We start from the raw sequence: 18,331 nt of genomic DNA on the forward strand, positions 1-18,331 counted from the left end.
GATGACTGTTTAGTTGATGGGCCCAAGCTGCAGAGATCCATGCTTTTGTGGCATGCACGTGTTTTGCACACGAACACTGTAGTAGAGTCACTTCTAATCTCCCGGAATATCCACATTCGTCCTATCATGCAATAGCACGGGTACGTATTGTAACAGTGGATAATGCAGACGGAACCACTGGATTTGCCTTTCATTGCACCAGTATCCCTCGATACCAGCAATGCAATGCATATGTACACACATACATACATACTATATCTCTCGCATGATCAAACTCCCATCCCTCGCTCCCCTCCGATTAGTCCGGATATCAACCGACGCGCTATTCATTGTAGAAGGGCCATCACCACTGGATCGGGGTCTCAGCACAGACTCATAGTATGCACTGTGTAATGCATTGATGATTCTCCAGGCTGTAGCCGAGAGCTACCTACGCAATGAAATGATCCAAGCGTTAGAGTCCCCTGCTCTGTTCTCCTTTCCCCTCCTTTCCCCTCCTGCAAACACAGCCAGTGCCCCTCCTTCGGCAAGGTTAAAGTCCATCGCTTCAAACACTAGAGGGACTGAGAAAGTTAAGACTGCGGGGTGCATATTTGACAGCTCAGACAGCTATCGTACCAGGTACGATGGCAACAGTTTAGGTCATGTGCGGGGTTAATATTAGGTATTATCATGTATCTCGGTAATTCCATTGTACTTCTATCTACCTAGTAGACGATTGTGGACTCCGTCGGTGTCACTCTGGTATGTTATTGGTACGGTTAGATATGTATGAATTGCATACGCCATGCACATCGTCATTCACACCGTCTATCGTCTCATCGTCCGCAATCCTTACCATCGATTCGAACTTCATCCGGCTAGGATCGTCAATCGTCTACCTGAAACGCCAACGTCAAGTCGATACGCAGTCGATGCACCCCATACTCATACCCGGTCGCGGAAGTCCGGATAGCTAGTTCCGGGTCGCGTGGTGTTTGCTTTATTGGCGAAATTGAAGGAGGGTCAGTCGTACCATAGACTAGAGGATGCTCTATACCAGTACCGAGGTGGCAAAGAAAGACTTGTCCGATCGGATAGGATGGGATCAGGCCTTTTGAGTGATACCAAATCATGCAATGCTGGGTGATGGTGATAACAGGAAATTAGGTAGATAGAGACCTCGTACTGCGAGAGAGAACTGTGGAGCACAACGGTGGGTCTATATGGTAGGTATCCATGTACAGTACCAAAGGAATGATACGCGGCTGTCCACCGTTCATTATGTGTGCCGCTGTACGATATTTCACGTTAGTTTATGACAGGCTGGGATATCCTCGTTTCGTAGAGTGGGCCTCATAAATGGTCATTCCGGTAAGGGGATCGGATATTAGATGCTTGAATCATTTATTATCTCTATTATTCTTGTGTTGCTACCGATAGATATCGGTTCTTTTGGAATCAACTGCGATGATATGATCATGGATGGAATCGGTCTTAGTCCCATGATCAGGCCACTATCCTACCACCTCCGTAGCACCAGAATCTCCTTTTGGTCGAAGGTTTTATATTACACTGCTCCCACTGCTGCCTTTGACTTGGCTTAGTACGCGTTCGTCTCTATAGGAATAATACTCGAATTTCTATGCATACTCTAGAGCAAGGTACGTCCGTTCATTATCTTAGCATTTAGGAAAGAGCTTGGTCTGTTTATACACACGTTAACACATACACCGTTTGCAGGTAAGACTCTAGATCAACGTCGTCATCGTCTCCGCGCATATTGAGATCTTTAGAGCCTCAGAAATGATCAGAATAACAACTACAACTTTTAACCTTCTATTATCATTATTTCACCCGTGAGAAGAATGGTACTTCCATTTGCCCTTTTTTGGTTTGGGAATGATTGAAGGAATCGAACCTCCTGCACTTCCCGAGAACCATCATCAAACACAATCAGAGTCGCGAACTATTCTGCATCTTCTCCAGACCTCGATAACACCGAGGACGACCGGAAGGGAAACAGGGCCCAAAAGCAAGCAGATTTCGAACTCGCAATTTCCATCATGAGAAACGATATCGTCGGAGCCGGATTTCCATCTAGGATTATATATTTGCTATGAGCAACACCATGAATCGCTTCGGATCAAGGATTCTGTCCTCTGTCACTGACAGTGAACGGATTGTAGAGCAGGACAATCAATGAGACTTGCACTGGACAACGACAGCGAACAAAATTACTCTGAGCTCACAATCCACAACTAACCCGGGGAAACCCTATGAGAACGATGCCATTCAAACAGTTATGGATGATCTCATGATATGTATAAGCCACATCGACAACGAAGAAGGCCGTCAACATATCCTGTAGGTTCCAAAAATGAGTTTCTTGTTACGAGTATTACGATAGTAAAATTATATTCCTCAGCTTATGTTCCACAGTTATTGCTACAACAGCATCAAATAAATATTTCTCGGATCGACCAAAGACGAAAAATTAGACCCGCCTCGTTGCTTTTGTTAATCATACTACCCCTATTGCCCTGAGGGTATTAAACTATCCGGAACTTCGAGCGTTCAGTGAAAGGACTCTTGAATACGTTGCCAAGGATAGAGTATGTCACATATGCTCTAACTTCATCCTTTCTTTGCTATTGAAGGGGGTCGTGGCATTTGTCCAGACTGTGGAAAGAGTCACACATACCAAGTAGTTCTCTTACATGTCCTATTGACTGTCCACTTGAGCCTCGAGATAGCTAAGCAAAAAATTTAGCGATGCTTAAATGTCGAACAATGGTTGAACTTGAACATGGTTGTAAGGGAACATGCTAGATGAATGAACATAATTCATATAGATTAAACACACAGTGCATTCATTATCTTAATCAATGGTATCACGGTACTAATGCTTAATAAAGAAAAGAATAGAAAAAGAAACACCCAAAGTCCAGCTTCATGGTGTGCAAAAAATAAATGCTGTAACAGTCCAAGCCAGATACACGCAAGAGATAATATCCTCATTGTAATAAACCTGCAATCTGTTTTGTCTTCCCAGGGTATACATATCCGTCATAAAATTGCATATCCAGGGTCATTAATTAGATAAATAGATCGGAGTCGGATATCGTTAATCGTCATCATCGTGAGTTTCATTTCATACTTATCTTCAAACACTTGCCGTTCTCCGTTTCTCACTCGGCTTCTGTGCATAGGCAATCAACAGGCGGAACCCAGTGCCTTGCTTTTGGCATTCGCGGAGAACTTTCCGGTCTGCCCAGATGCTGAGACTTGAGTCGCCGTTCGGGAGAACCGGGATTTCGTAACATCTTGTGTACCACCAGCGCCCAACCTTGGCGACTATCTTCCGGATGGATTCGTCGTTGGACAGAGATGGGGACGGGTCGGAGAGTAAATCCCCCAGTGATAGATCAGTGTCGTTGGACTTGCCATGGGCTTTGGATTGCGCCCCCAGAGATGAGTTCGACGGCCCCGAAAAGGCCGTTAACGGGGTAGCCGTTGTAGCCATTGTTGAAGGATTCGACGCCGACGATGATGTGGATGATGAAGAGCCAGATGATCGAACGATCACCCCTGCGGTGGGTATCCGCACCATGCACCGTCGGAGATTGTCGAATCCATGTCGTCCAAGCAGTCGTTGGATACTGTCGCTTGCAGGCTTGAGGCTAATGTTGAGGTCCGTTAAGTAGGTCCTCTCCTTCAGTTGTCGGACGGCCTTTCGCGTCCGAATGCCCATGTTCACCATATCCAAGTCAAGCACACTCATCTCCATGTATCCTCCTGGGCGAAGCACACGCTTGCATTCCGAAACTATTGAGTTTTGAGCGCTCTCGGAGCAGGCGGCTGGGAATCGCAAGACGGTCACTGTGAAAAATCCTTTGGAGAATGGGAATGGGTCTTCGAAACTCGAGTGGTGAATAGTATGATGGTTCGATGGCGGCTCCCAGGCAGCAGGATGCTTGGATGCGGTTGGAACTGACCCATCGTTTAGGCAGTGCACGTCTGCCTTGGGATACGTCAAGGCGCAATAGAAAGACCAGTCATCATTCCCCAATCCATCCACTACCAGGATCCGTTCATCTTCTCCATCCTTGATACGGTTATGAGCAGGACTGAAAAGAACCCTCCCAAAGGACAGCCATCGACTGGTCATGAGCGATCCTGACCGAATATTGGTCTGCGCCGTTGGCCCTTCTCGGTCGCGCTCGGCAATATCGAACAATATGGTATTCCGTTGTCGGCATGCCTCAAACCCTGGAGACGGGTTTAAAGGTGAGCTGAGGTAGCTTGACGGCTGTTCGTCCAGAGCGATTGTGGATTGATCGTTCTGGCCCTCGTTCTTCGCGTTGTCCACGACCTGGTCATCAGAGTAGCCAGCAATGATGTCACTAAATGAAGGCTGAGACGATGGAGCAATAGAGGAATGCAGAGCAGACACAATCCTGGACCGGCGAAGACGAATCGACCCGTTGCTAGATCGAGGTGACGCAGGGGTAAGCTCTACTGCCGGATGCTCGAGGACCGAAGAAACTGCACTCTTATCTGCTAGTCCACTTAATTCAGCCTGAAGCGCTCTACTAGCAATAGTTGCCATTTCAAGCTTTCCCTCGACATCGTGCTCCCCGGAAGAAACGGACCTCGTAACCTCAGGAGAAAGGACATGGTCGATCAGATCATCGAACTCCCCCCATACCTCATCTTCGTTTAACCCGGAATCAGGTGTTGGTATCACAGCCGTGACCGCTGCTAGACTTTCAGAGCCACTCGAACTGGATGTGGTTGAATGATTCTCAGGAGAGAATGTCAGAAATTCATTTTTCGAATAAGGACCAGCAATAAAGTCAAGAATGCTTGCACTACTCGGGTCCCCAAATGGTTGGGAGGGATCAAAACCGGGGTTGTGCGGGCCCCTGGGAAGATTTTGTGTCTGCGACTCATATACAGGACGAGGGGGCGAGAATTCGGCGGGCCTATCCACTACAGGTGCCGTTAAAGAGGGTGACTCTGCGGCACTGAATGGCCTTGAGAAAGACTGAAAAGCAGGCTTATGTTGTCTTTCTCTTCTGGAAACCACTCTCGGGATGCGGCCGATTGATGCCAATCGGCTGTGACGCCTTTCCTCCAAGGATTCTCGCGGTTTTTCGGGGCTTGAATGAAGGGGGTCTTTAGTGAAATAGACCTTTGGCGACGGAGGGCCTCCTTGAATAAATTCACCATTTATCTTAGGTGGTGAAGGAAGAAGAATGGACTGGCATGGCTTCCTTATATTCAAGGCTGCTGGGACCTCAACTGGAGAACCAGCTCCACCATCCTCAGTGGGCGGTGAATCTTCAATATTGTGGATGATCTCTTCAAGAGGATCAGAATCCGTATCCACAAAGGCATAGTGCGCAACAGGTCGGCGGGAAGCAACAGAGGATATTGTAGCCTGGAGTTGAGGTATGGTAGGAGACAATGGTTGTTGTTCGTCATGCTTCGTGTCGTGGCTTCGCTGGAAGAAATTCCACTTCAGTCCCAGTCCCTTCTTTGGTGGACTTTTCTCGTTGATTTTGGGGTTATTCACTACCTCAGGCTTTGGTGACACTTTAGGAATGCTGACTTTCGGAGTTCCCTGCATGGGCTGGGTGATATGTTGTTGGGATGTCTCTGGACCCACCTTCAACCTGGGGTGTGTTTCCAAATCTTCAGTGCTGGACAAACTCGAGGATCCACGGACCCCTGGTCCGTGATGGATTTCTCCTTGATGATTATTTCTCTGCTGGCTCTCTCCCTTTTTCTCAACAGTCCCTGTTGAAGTAGCTAGGGAGTCTGTGGAATATCCAGGAGATTGTGGTATATTGGAATGCGGTGTCACGTTTGACATGGATCTGGTACTAAATCCACTAGAACTTTGTTCACTCTGAGTTCGCGTCAATGCCCCTCCGTCCATACCACCTCCTAGTATAATCACTGGCTCCAGGCGATCAAGAAAAAAATCATCAAGTCCCAGGTCTGGCCGGATTTTGTCGCTTCCCTTGCCGCTAGAGACAGACTTGGAAGTGCTTCTAGTCGTGCTTGTTGACCTTTCCCTAATACCACTGCTGCTGCCAATACTTGTTTTACGTCCACGTTGTCCATACCTTCCGTATCCCTCGTGACCGGTTCCAGCAGCAGGACCCTTGCGAGAAGGATGAGGTTCATCAGGAGATATTGTATTTAATTCTGACTTCGACTTTTTGGTAAAGAATCCAAACCGACGGGATTTGCCGGGGCTTGCGGGGCTTTGCTGGCCTTTGGGCTCTTTTGTTAATATCCGAGGTGGTTTGCGCGATAGCTCCGGAGAGGTTGGCAAGCGCGAAGGTATGCGAGAGGACGCCCTGGAGTGAAGTGAACCCACTGAGGTAGCGGCTGATTGATCTGTCGGCAGTAGAGACTTGTCAATTATAAGTGGGCTCTCCATAGACCCGCGTCTTTTATGTCCAGTCACCGTATCTGGCGACAGGTTACTTTGAACCACGGGTGATGGCTCCAGTTCTAACCGATGGGTCCCTTCTCTGCTGGGTCTAGAAGGCACTTGGGCGGTGTTTATTGATAAACAACCAGCTACCTTCCTCCCATCCCCATGCAATTCAGCCATGTTTTGCGGCTTTGATGCTTTGATGTTTTGATTCGCCTCGTAGTTCACTTTAGCCATTCTCGGAAGATTAGATTGTGTTGAAGGCCTGCGCTGTACAGTACTTTTAAGTGTAGTGGGGGATGCTGTAGCATCAACTTTGGTTGGAGACCCTTTCTTTCCATCCTTGGGAAGTGAAGCCGTTGATCCTGTTCCTTGACTCAAAGAATGAGAGCTCACTTCTTTGGCGCTCGCTGGATTGCTCGGTGAAGGGGTCGGTTGTATCCGAGGTGAGAATGTTGGAAGCCTCGTTTGGGACGGGCTTGGCTGCCTTAATCGAGAACCAATTTTAACCGGCTGAACAATCCCTGGTGAATATGAGGATAGCGAAGTCGGCGTTGATGTTCGACTCCATATTCCGGGAGATCCAGAATACCTTGTCGAAGGGCTGCTAGATGAAGCAAATCCTGGAGTTGGAGGCGGTAGATTTGTTGTGTTCACCGTATTTCGAAGACTTGCAAGCTCTATAGGGCCATGGGACACCTTGTTAGTGGTATAACTCACATTCCTATCGCGGAGCGTGGATTGGGATGAATGCATTGGAATCGACTGTTTTGGGCTCTCCAAAATCCGAGGTGAATGCCTTGTGATACTGCTAGGTTGTTCGCCATTGGGGATGATTACGTTCAGCTTTTCAGGCCTGGTGCCTTCCATGATTTTTGATTCATTCCCGGCCGTATACTGACCAATTGTTGGGGGCTTCCTTCGAAGAACGTTCCGTGGATGACTGCTCACAAAATTCTGCCGGCTAGCACCCGAAGAGATTGATACCGTATATGAGCTTTCTGCTGGACTTAGGTTTGAATTTACATTGGAGAATGCAGAAGGGCGTGAAGTTGAAGGCAATGGATGTGTAGTCGCCCTTGGTGGCAATAACAATCGGGAGCCCTGGCTAGATTGTGTTCTCGAAGGGTTTGAGGGCGTACCTAACTGACCCTTCACTTCAACCAAGGATAAGGATGCACTGCTAGCCCTATTTGACGAAGACACTGGCGACCCAACAGGTGGTCTTGGCGACAACATGGCAGGAATTCCTGATTGCTTCGCTGACGTAACAGTCGTCGGCGATGATACTTTTTGTGGTTGAGATGCAACACCCCTAGGCCGGGGTATTCGACCACTATCAGGCTTGTGTGACAACATGGTGCTACCTGACGGTCGTCGGCAATTCAGTCCGAAGACTATAAATCCAGCAATGGGTGGAAAAGTAATATGGCATGGAGACCATCCCGCCTACAAGATGACTGATGTTGCTGAAGAATACACCTAATGATTTTATTATGAGCTAAATCCCGTGGAGACCAGACACAGGAGGCTTTCCCCACTTACTCTTAGATCATTATCGTCATATGCTAAATGATGCAAGACATTCACATAGCCTGGTGCAGCATTATCTGATTGTCGGTAAGAATATGAGAGAGGAAAATCGTCCGTAAGGGCGGGAGATATCGAACTATTCGTGGCACAGCATTGAACTTCAAAAGCAGTATGAAGTATATAAAAGCTAGCTCTCAGATGTCAATGAATGTCTCAGATATTGTAAAATAAACTACTGAAAATAATAATATAAATAAAGACGCATTAAGATTAAAAGGGTTGCTTTTTTTAAGGATAAACTTGGCGATTAAAAAGCTGCATCCACTCCGCCACAGTATGGAGTTACTGCCCACGGTGGCTAAAAATTCAAAATGAGTGTCAAATTGGTCTGCAAGACCACGTCAGAGATAAGCTAAAATCAGGATCTGGTACAAAAGTCGACTGAAAAAGAAAAAGTAAAAGCTGACACCAGCTGCACTGAAAATAATGAATACTAAAAGAAAAGGAAATGGCTCACTCATAAAATTTACCTGGATAGATCTGGACTTTTTCAAGCCCCGAGGATTACCAGCGCTAAAATTTGACCCGTTAGCAGGCCCCCAGTGTAGTGGGGAAGCCAGATCCCTATTCGTAGATAAACGGTCCATATAGAGAGCACGGCGAGAGATCCTGGCACGGTTTGTGCGATCGACGTCGGTTCTGTATGTGAGGACCAATGTGATTGGGAAGATCATTGGCGCAAGAACAACTGCTTCTCCTTTGCGTCTTCAGTAGCATCAAGCCTGGGGAAAACCCAGGATTGCCAAGGGCACAAGGCATGGAATGGTCGCAAGTAGTCGTAGCCTCTCGAAATATGGTCCTCGTTGTGACTGGATTGAGGATGACAGGGTCGTGCACCACAAAATGCATAGGAATGGAGTCACTAAGTCGGTCCACTTTGATGGCACGGTTTGTTTGCTGTGACTGGTAAGCATCGTGACATTACTACCCCGGGCTTAGGAGATGGGGGCAATTGACAGGTTGCGAGACGGTTCAGTGGCGTGAGACCGCGGGAAGCCCGTCGTTGGCACAATCGACCACGGGGAAAGACTCGACCGGTCATGAATGTCATCGGGGACGGCAGATACAGGCATCAGCCAAAAGCTATTCGTAAATCGCTGGTAGCCCCTGCAGTCGAGAGAAGTTCTATTCCCTCTGATTCGATGCAGTTCGGACAATTTTTGTTTTTCTTGCTTTTCTTTGGCCTGAGAGTGCGGAGTAGTCAGCAAGTCAGGTGGTGGTCACTGACACCTGCCGATCACACCCGGCGAGGCCGACGATGTTACGACGGACAAAAGCATCTATGTAACCCATCTTTTCTATGTAATTATCCTGCATGTTGCTATGGGATCGATATCTCGGTGATATATTTAATACCGCAGACCAAGCAAATGTGGCAAGGCTTTCTCAATGTTCTATTTCATCTATCCACTTCGAATCAGAGGTACCAAACGCTCCGTTTGCAACCAAAGTACGGAAAAATACCACCTGGAAGGTTCGCCCCGAGCCTTTGAACCACCAAATGAGTAAATGTCAAGGGGTCCTCGCGGAACGACGGTTGATTCACTGTCGCAATGGACAGTGGTTGTGTATTGTGAGCCGCCAATTCCCCAGAGGGCCAGTCATCGTCTTTCAATACCACAGAGTATACAAGATCTGAGACGAACCGTCATTGGGAACTAAATCTCTTTGTGTACGGAGTGATGATCCATCCATATATTGGTTCCGATCCGAGCGATGTGGAGTTGCTGAGCGGTGGGCCTTGATCCACCGCTAAATGCACAACGAGCGAGAGGCCATTCATGATTGAGCGAAGGTGAGTTTGATGGCCAGGCGCGGGGCGGCATGGCTTCTATCCGCCCGATTTAGCACGATGGACAAAAAGTGGCTACTGGGATCGGATTCGTCAGAAAAAAGCAAAGGCCTTCGTGATACTTGTGATCTCAGTGGAGACAGCGGTAAAATTTGGCGTCCTTGCAGTGGGCCTACTCTGTATACCGTTTCGGTACATAATACTGTAAACTGCGCCGCTGCGAGTCTCCCAGCCGATGCTGACAGATACCAATCATTGATCAACTTACCAAAACCAAGGTGTTAGTCAATCATATGACGGCCGGTGTAAACCCGCGAACGGACGATAGGTCCAACGCGAGATATTCCCATGTTTGGGAAGGAGGGGAGCAAGCTGGTGCTAATCAGTTCCCACAGCCGCGATTGTTGCAGTGAGAGACTGGCGATCAGATCCGATCGGGGGAATCACTCGACTGGTTTGCTGCAGGAACCAAGTGTCTTCCTGCACTTTTCAGCTGACTTTGTTGAGCTATTCCACGAGGCCGGCATCACTATTGTGCCACCTTTGTTAGACTGTCAATAGGCGGCCAGAGGGAAGGATTTGGGGGGGAAACAAAGGGCAAGATATTGATGACAGTTAGACTTCTTTGTCCAGAATCAGCAATATCCGACCAAATCTACTGCTTTTCTGGTGGCCTTACTTGCCATCGCACGGTTTATTCAATTATTGAACCAACTATGCCCTTATCTACAAGCATTCCCTGGTCACAGGTGCATACTTTACTTACACTTAGCCAACACCATCCAGTCACTCAACCATGTAGGCCTAGTTTGGGGTCAGGCTACAAATGAATATTCCCACCCGGCGGCTTTCCAGAATGGAAGATCTTTCCACAATATGATAATTATTATGCAACGGTACAATTTCTCATGAACGCCAATAACTGTAAACAAGAGATCAACAGAAAAAAAAAAAAAAAAAAAAAAAAAAAAAAAAAAAAAAAAAAAAAAAAAAAAAAAAAAAAAAAAAGATAAATCATAATCAATTGGAAATGGTAGTGACGCAACATATCATGTCAACATGGTCCCTCAGCTGAATTACGCATTGCTAAATCTCTTCTTCCTCGCCTCCATGGCCAATTTGTCCTTCTCACTAAAGCCATTCTCCTTTTTGCTGCCACTGCCGCCGCTGTTATTGTTCTTATTTTTTTGAGCCAGGCCTTGGTTTCGGTTCCCACCCCGACCACGATGCCGAAACTGATTGCGACCACTAAAATCACGTCTCTTGCCTCCTCGCGTTCCTTGCTCATTGTCGCTGCGGCCCCTTTTGCGGGATTTTTCGTCAGGGAGAGCAGCATCCAGTTTGCTGATCTCAGCGACGCCTTGGCTCTCGACACTCGCTCCAAAGCGTTTGGCCCGCTCGAGTTTCTTCTCAGCTTCCGCAACTGCAGCCTTGGAGTCCTCCGTAATACCAAACTTTGCAGCGCGAGCCTTGCGCTTCTTTACCTCCTCTTCCAACTCGGTAACGGGAAGACCGATCGAGTAGTCAGGAGCCGGTTTCTCCGCCTCGGTAGTCTTAGTCTCCTCCGATGCCGCGGCGGGCGCAGCCTCCGACACTTCTTGCTCGCCAGGTGCAGCCGGCTTTCCATTTGATTCGACCTTGGCATCATCCGTAGTGGCGGGATTGATATCTGGCTGCTTTGGAACGGCGGCGGAGTCAGACACCGGGCCTTTGCCGCCAGCAGCAACGGCCGCGGCGCCCGCTTCCGTAGATGGCACATCATCGTCCTCCCAATCAATCACATCCTCAGCTGCATCTACTTTGGCAGCTGGCGCAGGCTGGGCCTTGTTGTCATCCTCCTGGAGGCGAGCAACCAACTCCGCCTTCTTGCCAGTATGAGGGAGCGAGCGTGACTTGAGAATCTCCACAAGCTCTGCGTTTGTCTTTTTGCTGTAGTCCGAGGCCATGGTGGATGGTCTGTATAGTCAATGGGAGGTAACTGGGGAGGAGGGAAGTATGCGCTGAGCGACGAGCAAAGACGGGGGTTCGCGGAGGCTGCGGTCCAACGCTCCGAAGGACAAATGATTCGTAAATTGGATTTAGAAGATCATGCGCCGGGCGGAAAAGAGCGTAAAAAGTCGAGAAGTTGAATGGTATCGAACACTGAGATGACAGGGCCGTGGCGAGCAGATGGTGAGGCGACGCGTTGATGCGGGAGAACGAGGCCGCCTTGCGGCAGATTTCCTCATCGGGGAATGTGGTCACATGATGCACGTGACCAAACAAATGCATTCTTCTCATCTGTCACAATATTGTCTGCGAGGGGCAGCAAAATAGAGTACATACGTCGATAATTCGCTTCCCCTGTCCACACTAGTACCAGCGCCACCACCGAGTAGAAAGATCTCTATGCAGACCACTGTCGGGGCAAGTCATTCTCACTTTCCATTCCACCTCCACTGGCACTGACAACCTGATCGTCGTACGGAGTAAGGATTCCTAGTAGCAGATCTTTCGGAAAACGTGCTAGAGCTTGTCGGAGCTTCCGGCAGGATGACAGCTGAAAGAGCAAGGTTTTACGACATGGCAAGAGAGTTGTGGCTGTGGCAATTCCTCCCTTATGCATGCCCTGCGCCGATGAGTTATCATGTGATCTAATTTAGTATTGGACGTACCGATAGGACATCCCGTGTATTATTACGGAGTATACGGAGTACTCGACGCTTTTCATTTTGTCATTCTTTCTTGGATTTGAAAAGGATACTTGTTTAGAGATATGCTCTGATGGGAAGAAAAGTGCTTTAAAGGTGTAAATGGAGGGAAGATATTGTGACTGAATATAGCATATTAGGACCAGATAGGTAATCTAATGTGAAAAAAACCACAACCACCTTCTTCCTGCCTTATTTAGTTGTTAGTATCTTAAAGGGAACGATACACCAACACCCCAAGCCCTCAAAGTAGTAGATACGAGTAAAGTAATAAGAGCACATGAAAAAAAGAAGAGGGAGAACCATAACAATGCAGGATGTATAAAGAAGTTTAAAATCTTGGCGTACTTCTGTAGTAAAATGATATGAATAAATATACAAGATTGGTAGGGCTCGGAAGTGTGCCATCAATGTATATTTAGATTGGCTAAATTATAGACAGAATGCAGCCTATAAAAGAACCAAAGCGCCTTACATATCACACAGTATATCAAATGAAATTAAGTATATTCTGGACGATACTTTCTTTAATATAAAAAAAAAAGCCGAAACAAAGAAGCAAAAGACACGATAATATGGACATATTCTAGTCAAGTTCCCGGTCTCAGAGCACGGCGGCCATGAATAGAAGAGTTGACTTAGTTCACATGAGCCAATGTAAGCTCTGTGAAGCCTCCCCATCGTAAATCACCGTTTTATTATTCCCCTGAAGATCGGCTTGGTAAAGGCTCCGCCTAGGTCAGCAAAATACATATGCTGGTTTACTTTGTCTAATCGGAGACCAATTGTGTGGTTCTAGAGTGAGTATTTGGTCTGTCAAACCGGTCGAAGAACATACCTCATGCAATGTCTGGCCAGAATTGCGTATTGGCCATTCCTGCTGGTACCAACAGATCCACAATTTACAGTGTTACCAAGTGCATATTCACCCCGGTCAGTCCAGTTGATCATTTCATTCTCGACATCTTCCTGATCAATAGGCTCAGGGAGGTTGCAAAACCCTATCTCAGTATCTGAATGTGTCGAGGTAGTCGCTCCTGCTGGCGTGGCAATACGGGGTCGTAGGATCTTTCCTTTATCAGATTTTCTGTAGCCTTTTTGTGTCCAGTAGAATTTACCAGGTAGAGGGTCAACAAGGATTCCAACACACTGGAAAAACAGTCAGCAAAGAAACTCTGATTATACCATTTGACATATCTTACCCATTTGCACGATCTTCCTGGTCAGCTGAGTTATTATGGTCACCTGTCTGAATCAGAACCATATGCTGGCTTCCATGGAAGTTAACCAAGTGCACACGCAAACCCTGCCCATCACTGAAATATGTCTTCCCGTTAACACGATCAATGCAAAGTATGCACCGCTCCCAGTGGTATAATTTTCTGGACATTAGAACCATCAATTTCAGCTGATTGAGTCGATCCATTATTTCTAGGAGATGGCCCCAAAAGACCAACCCCTGGCTTAGATTGATATCAATTCCATCCGGATACAGAAGACCATCAATAAGCGTCCTTGTTTTGCATAGGCTGAGGCGATGTAGATCTTTTCCAGAATGCACAAAGTCACCATTAATATTCTCACCAAGGCCAATATCCAAGATATAGAGCGTCAGGACTACTAGGAACTATGATGGCCACGCCACTCCTTGATTTGGTGGTATAGCCGGGAGGAAAGAAGCCTCCATTACCACACTTCACCCCCAATTGCCTGTTTTTAATATAATTCTCTCGGAGCCAGTCAACTGTTCTTTCCATCGAGATTACACTCTTGGATGTAGCGGTCTTCAATAAAGGCAACAGAGTGAAGGCCAACACTATCCATCATACTACATGGCCCTTCGTTTGCCTTTCCAAATATTTCCAGCTGTTATCCCATTATTAATATTCGATTCTGCAAATATTTAAAGCTGAGTGACCGCATCTACCCATAGGCTACTTGTATGAGGAAGACTTTGAACTAAAGATACAATCTCTTGGAGTTTTTGTGTGCCAGATTGCCAAAAGTAGAGATCTTAACGTCTAGTTTCTGTAAAAAGACTCAACTATGGCATCTTTAAATGCAGAGTCCAGATCCTCAAACGCAGCATACTGTCCCGGGTCCGGACTCTTATTTCCATGGGGAATTTCGGCGAAATTGATAATGTTGTTGTCGATGAAATGAATGCCAGCGTGTCGCTGTTCAGCACTGAGATCACTGATCACCACATATACCTGAGCAACCCCGGAGCAGGCAATTCGACTGCCTATGAAGATATAGATATGAGCACTGGGGTTCTTGCTCCTTTCATTCTCTTTAGGCCGCAATATATACGGAGCACGCCGGCGCCAAAATGGCCTCAGAACGACTCTTGATAAAAGATGCCTGCAATGCCATTGTTATTTTAAAATAGATAGGGTTATTAACCTGCCTTAATCGTTGTTGTAAAATTTATTGGAATAGGGCGTATGGAGAGAAATATTGACAGTGGCCTCGCAGTACTATCTATATACAATACATCATCTCGATTGATTTCCTTAATAATAGGCAAGTAGGCATAGGAAACGTATACAACCGCCTGATATAACGATATTGCGTCACTCTTGTCGACACTATTTCCTGGGCTGTTGTTAGAGTGGACCGTCGCTGTTGTTGAACATTAGTAGTGGATGCATTGTAACCGCCCAAACATTGCAGGGTTTACTGGCATAACACCAGCTGCATGTTCGCATTACGGGTTTAAGCAATTCGCGCTGGAGGTAGGATAGGATCAAGGGGTGGTTCAAAGGCGCTTAGGAGTTTAACAGTACTCATTGGCTGACAACCTGGAAAACAAAGATCTGCTGCCTATCATGCTTCGATTATGGCGGCGGTTGGGAGTTCCTTCACCAACCACCCAGCATCTCCAAATCACTTTTTCTTCTCAGCAAAAACTGTAAAGCAAATCCAGCACGATATCGCAGCATCCCTTGCCTGATAGCTTAACCCAAGGACATATTCGGAAGAACCGGTTCTACGTCAGTAGTATTATTTCTTTGACCTTGACTCCATTTGCAGGGCATGATCCTTTTATGTACACCAGTGAAAGATGGCTTAATCGGGACGAGCTTGAACGAAACTCTCGCCATATTGCCTTCGACTTCTCAACGCTTTGTGATAGGGCTATGTGTCTATGTCCAGGAGCAACCAAGATCGTCAAACGCAAAAAGAGAGAAGGTGGGTTTAACAGAATCTTTCTTTTCACACGGACACAGGTCCTTGTGTTGTGGCGAGATTACCAACTGGTATTGCTGGCCCGCCAAGGTTAACGACTAACTTTTAAAGTCGTGTTTGATTTATTGGGGGGGTCTGAAGTGATTGTATTCAGAAGGTTTCTCAGCCCAACCCCTCTATGAGGAGTATTGGGTATATATATTCACATGATGTCCCAATATGGACTAGCTTTATTCTGACAAGTCGCAATAATAATATACTGCAAGGCTGACCTACATACTTGCCTTTTTAAGGATGTAGTTAACATGCTCACTGATTACTGTTTTTTGTATAGTACAATCCAAGATCTCACTTCTGATACCGAAAGCCATAGGCTGGAGCGATAATCCGTTAAATCTAATTACCACAGAATATATTATCCAAGAGCATTCAGCTGCACCAAATGCAGCCAAAAATGAACTCAGAAGAACATATTCTCTGCACTAAGATACTTTTATTAGCGATAAGAAATGTAGCATCCTTTGACTTCCCGGCTTATAGCAGTCTATATTTCTTAGATTGACCCGCTAGAGTCACACAAAGATTCCCTTCAACTGTATTGGTCCACATTGCAGTGCAGTTTTCTAGAAATAAAATCCGGGGGAACTTGTACTATGCGGCGGTCCAAGTCCCAATTGCGGTCCATGTTAGTTTCACGGTTCTCTGTCGCCGTTTTAAACAATAGCTCTAACAACGGACACAAAATTAGGGAAAGACCTAACAAGCTATTGCCTAGGCTTGATAGAGACAGATTTCTCTCGTTTTTCGAAAGAAGAAGATATTAATCACGAGTTTTCCCTTTAAGTATTAATTCAAGATCACATCAGTCTTTTAAAAATAGGTCAAGAAGTAATATAAAAGTTGGTAAAAAATAAGCATATTTCGGATACCGCTTCTCCAGCTCTGCTTTATCCTGATTTTCACAAAAAGAATATCTATATCCCAGCCAAGGAACCAACCGTTATTACTGGCCTACTTGATTGGTAATTAACAAGTATTTAGCTGCGTTTACCTATGCTAATAAGACTCCTGAATTTGCTGCACTCCCTGAGGGGCCAGAGAGAAACGCATTCAAAAACGGACAAGACGAACACAATGTTCCTGCCTACAAGAAACAAGAATGGACCTTGCTCCTAAATTACACCCCGCATTGTTACCCTATCCAACTCTGTTTCGACTCTTCCAATACTATCAATGGAGAGAAAGTCCCATGGCTATCCGCCAAGGACAGAACTGGGACTGCAAGGCTCGTGCCCATTTTCTCCGACTGAAAAAGAACTGAAGGAGCACGCTCGAGATTATGAAGACCTTGAGACCGTTTAAAAACCTAAACTACAGCTAAGAAACTCCTTCCATACGAACTCTGATGGCTGGGTTCCGAATGACGTATGGAGTGCTGCGAAAGATGCTTATCGCGAGACGTATAATAAATAAATACAGACAGCCACAAAATCTGGGTCTCGTGATGAGGGTCTGACAGTAGCGAAAGCGAACAAGTTATGGCATTTTGATGCTAGGTAACGAGCAGGAAATATCAGTCAAGAAGAAATTTGCTGTTTATCCCAATGCTTAGGGGTAAACCTGTAAAGTTATTCACTCTCACTTTTCCAGAGAAGGATCGACTGCTATTAGGAAGATGCCTATCTCCGATTATACCACCCAGGTCGGGACAACGCCCACGGCCAGATACAGCAGGGTTTACAGGTTCTCGTGCCATCGCAGAAAATAAAGCCAGGTCTATTCTTATCACATCTTTTTGGCAACGCAACGCTCATCGGTCAGGTCTGTTTCAGGGTATATCTCCGCTTTTTTGGTTCAAGGTCGAGGTAAAACAGCCCAGGTAATAACTTAATGGCCTGTTTGCATTGTTTGGGAAGCTGTCTAGAACGAACTATAGTCATATAAAATTAGGAATAATATCTGCAGAGTTAAATAAATTGGTTACAGGCTATTCCTCAAGAGCATCTTTCCGCGAAGACGCCTAATTCCCACCCCACCCACCAGTTGCATTCTCTAAGTACCGGTAACGACCTCATCACCATCTCCGCCCTGGGCGGCGGCTTCGGAATGCAAGGAGAGACGTCCATTCTCCTGTTCAGCGAAAGCTGGTGGAACAAGAACACCCTCTCCATGCTCATTGCAGCCAGCAACACGCTGCCGTCTCTCCATCATCTACTTTCTGTACAACAACTTCCTGACACGCATTTTCCTGGTCACACGGTGTGATCCTCGTCATTTTGGGGGTCCTTCTTTCCCTGCTCCGCTGTTCTGCTCGACGCAAGGCGGTTCGAAAAGAACATGCCCCTTTCAGTGCGGCCATCGGTGCGGCGTGTTATCCGCCCGAGGAGACAGATGCGGCGTTGCAGATGGTGATGTGGGAGAGCTTCCTCCGAGACAAGATATCTCTTACCGGCAGAGATCCGTTGCCGATGAGCGGAACGCACTGGTTCAAGAGGCTGATATTGGGGATAAATTTAAGCTGCGGGATACGAGGTCCCAGGCCAAGTGCAGGGACCTTGAGCCGGCAGTTAATCAAGATGCCGAGAATGCAGTCATTGCTGCTTTACCTCGTTTGATGTGGTGGTGGTTTTG

The 18,331-nt window shown here is 46.7% G+C and overlaps 3 protein-coding genes across 3 annotated transcripts; all 3 read right to left on the reverse strand.

Moving 5' to 3' along the window:
* Positions 1-3,145: 3,145 nt before the first annotated feature.
* ATNIH1004_008291 (uncharacterized protein) lies at positions 3,146-7,792 on the reverse strand (the record flags this gene model as incomplete). Its single annotated transcript, XM_033572902.1, has 1 exon — positions 3,146-7,792. The coding sequence occupies one exon, from the start codon at positions 7,790-7,792 to the stop codon at positions 3,146-3,148; it is 4,647 nt and encodes a 1,548-aa protein (XP_033423454.1).
* Positions 7,793-10,894: 3,102 nt separating this feature from the next.
* Positions 10,895-11,764, reverse strand: ATNIH1004_008292 (SAP domain-containing protein; the record flags this gene model as incomplete). Its single annotated transcript, XM_033572903.1, has 1 exon — positions 10,895-11,764. One exon carries the CDS (start codon positions 11,762-11,764, stop codon positions 10,895-10,897), a length of 870 nt encoding a protein of 289 aa, XP_033423455.1.
* A 2,765-nt stretch (positions 11,765-14,529) lies between these two features.
* On the reverse strand, positions 14,530-14,884 carry ATNIH1004_008293 (uncharacterized protein; the record flags this gene model as incomplete). The annotated part of the gene is made up of 2 exons (XM_033572904.1): positions 14,530-14,749; positions 14,829-14,884. 2 exons carry the CDS (start codon positions 14,882-14,884, stop codon positions 14,530-14,532), a joined length of 276 nt encoding a protein of 91 aa, XP_033423456.1.
* Between the last annotated feature and the right edge of the window lie 3,447 nt (positions 14,885-18,331).

Source organism: Aspergillus tanneri (assembly GCF_003426965.1).
Source record: "Aspergillus tanneri strain NIH1004 chromosome Unknown AapTan_6_pilon_pilon_pilon, whole genome shotgun sequence".
NCBI classification, from domain to species: domain Eukaryota; kingdom Fungi; phylum Ascomycota; class Eurotiomycetes; order Eurotiales; family Aspergillaceae; genus Aspergillus; species Aspergillus tanneri.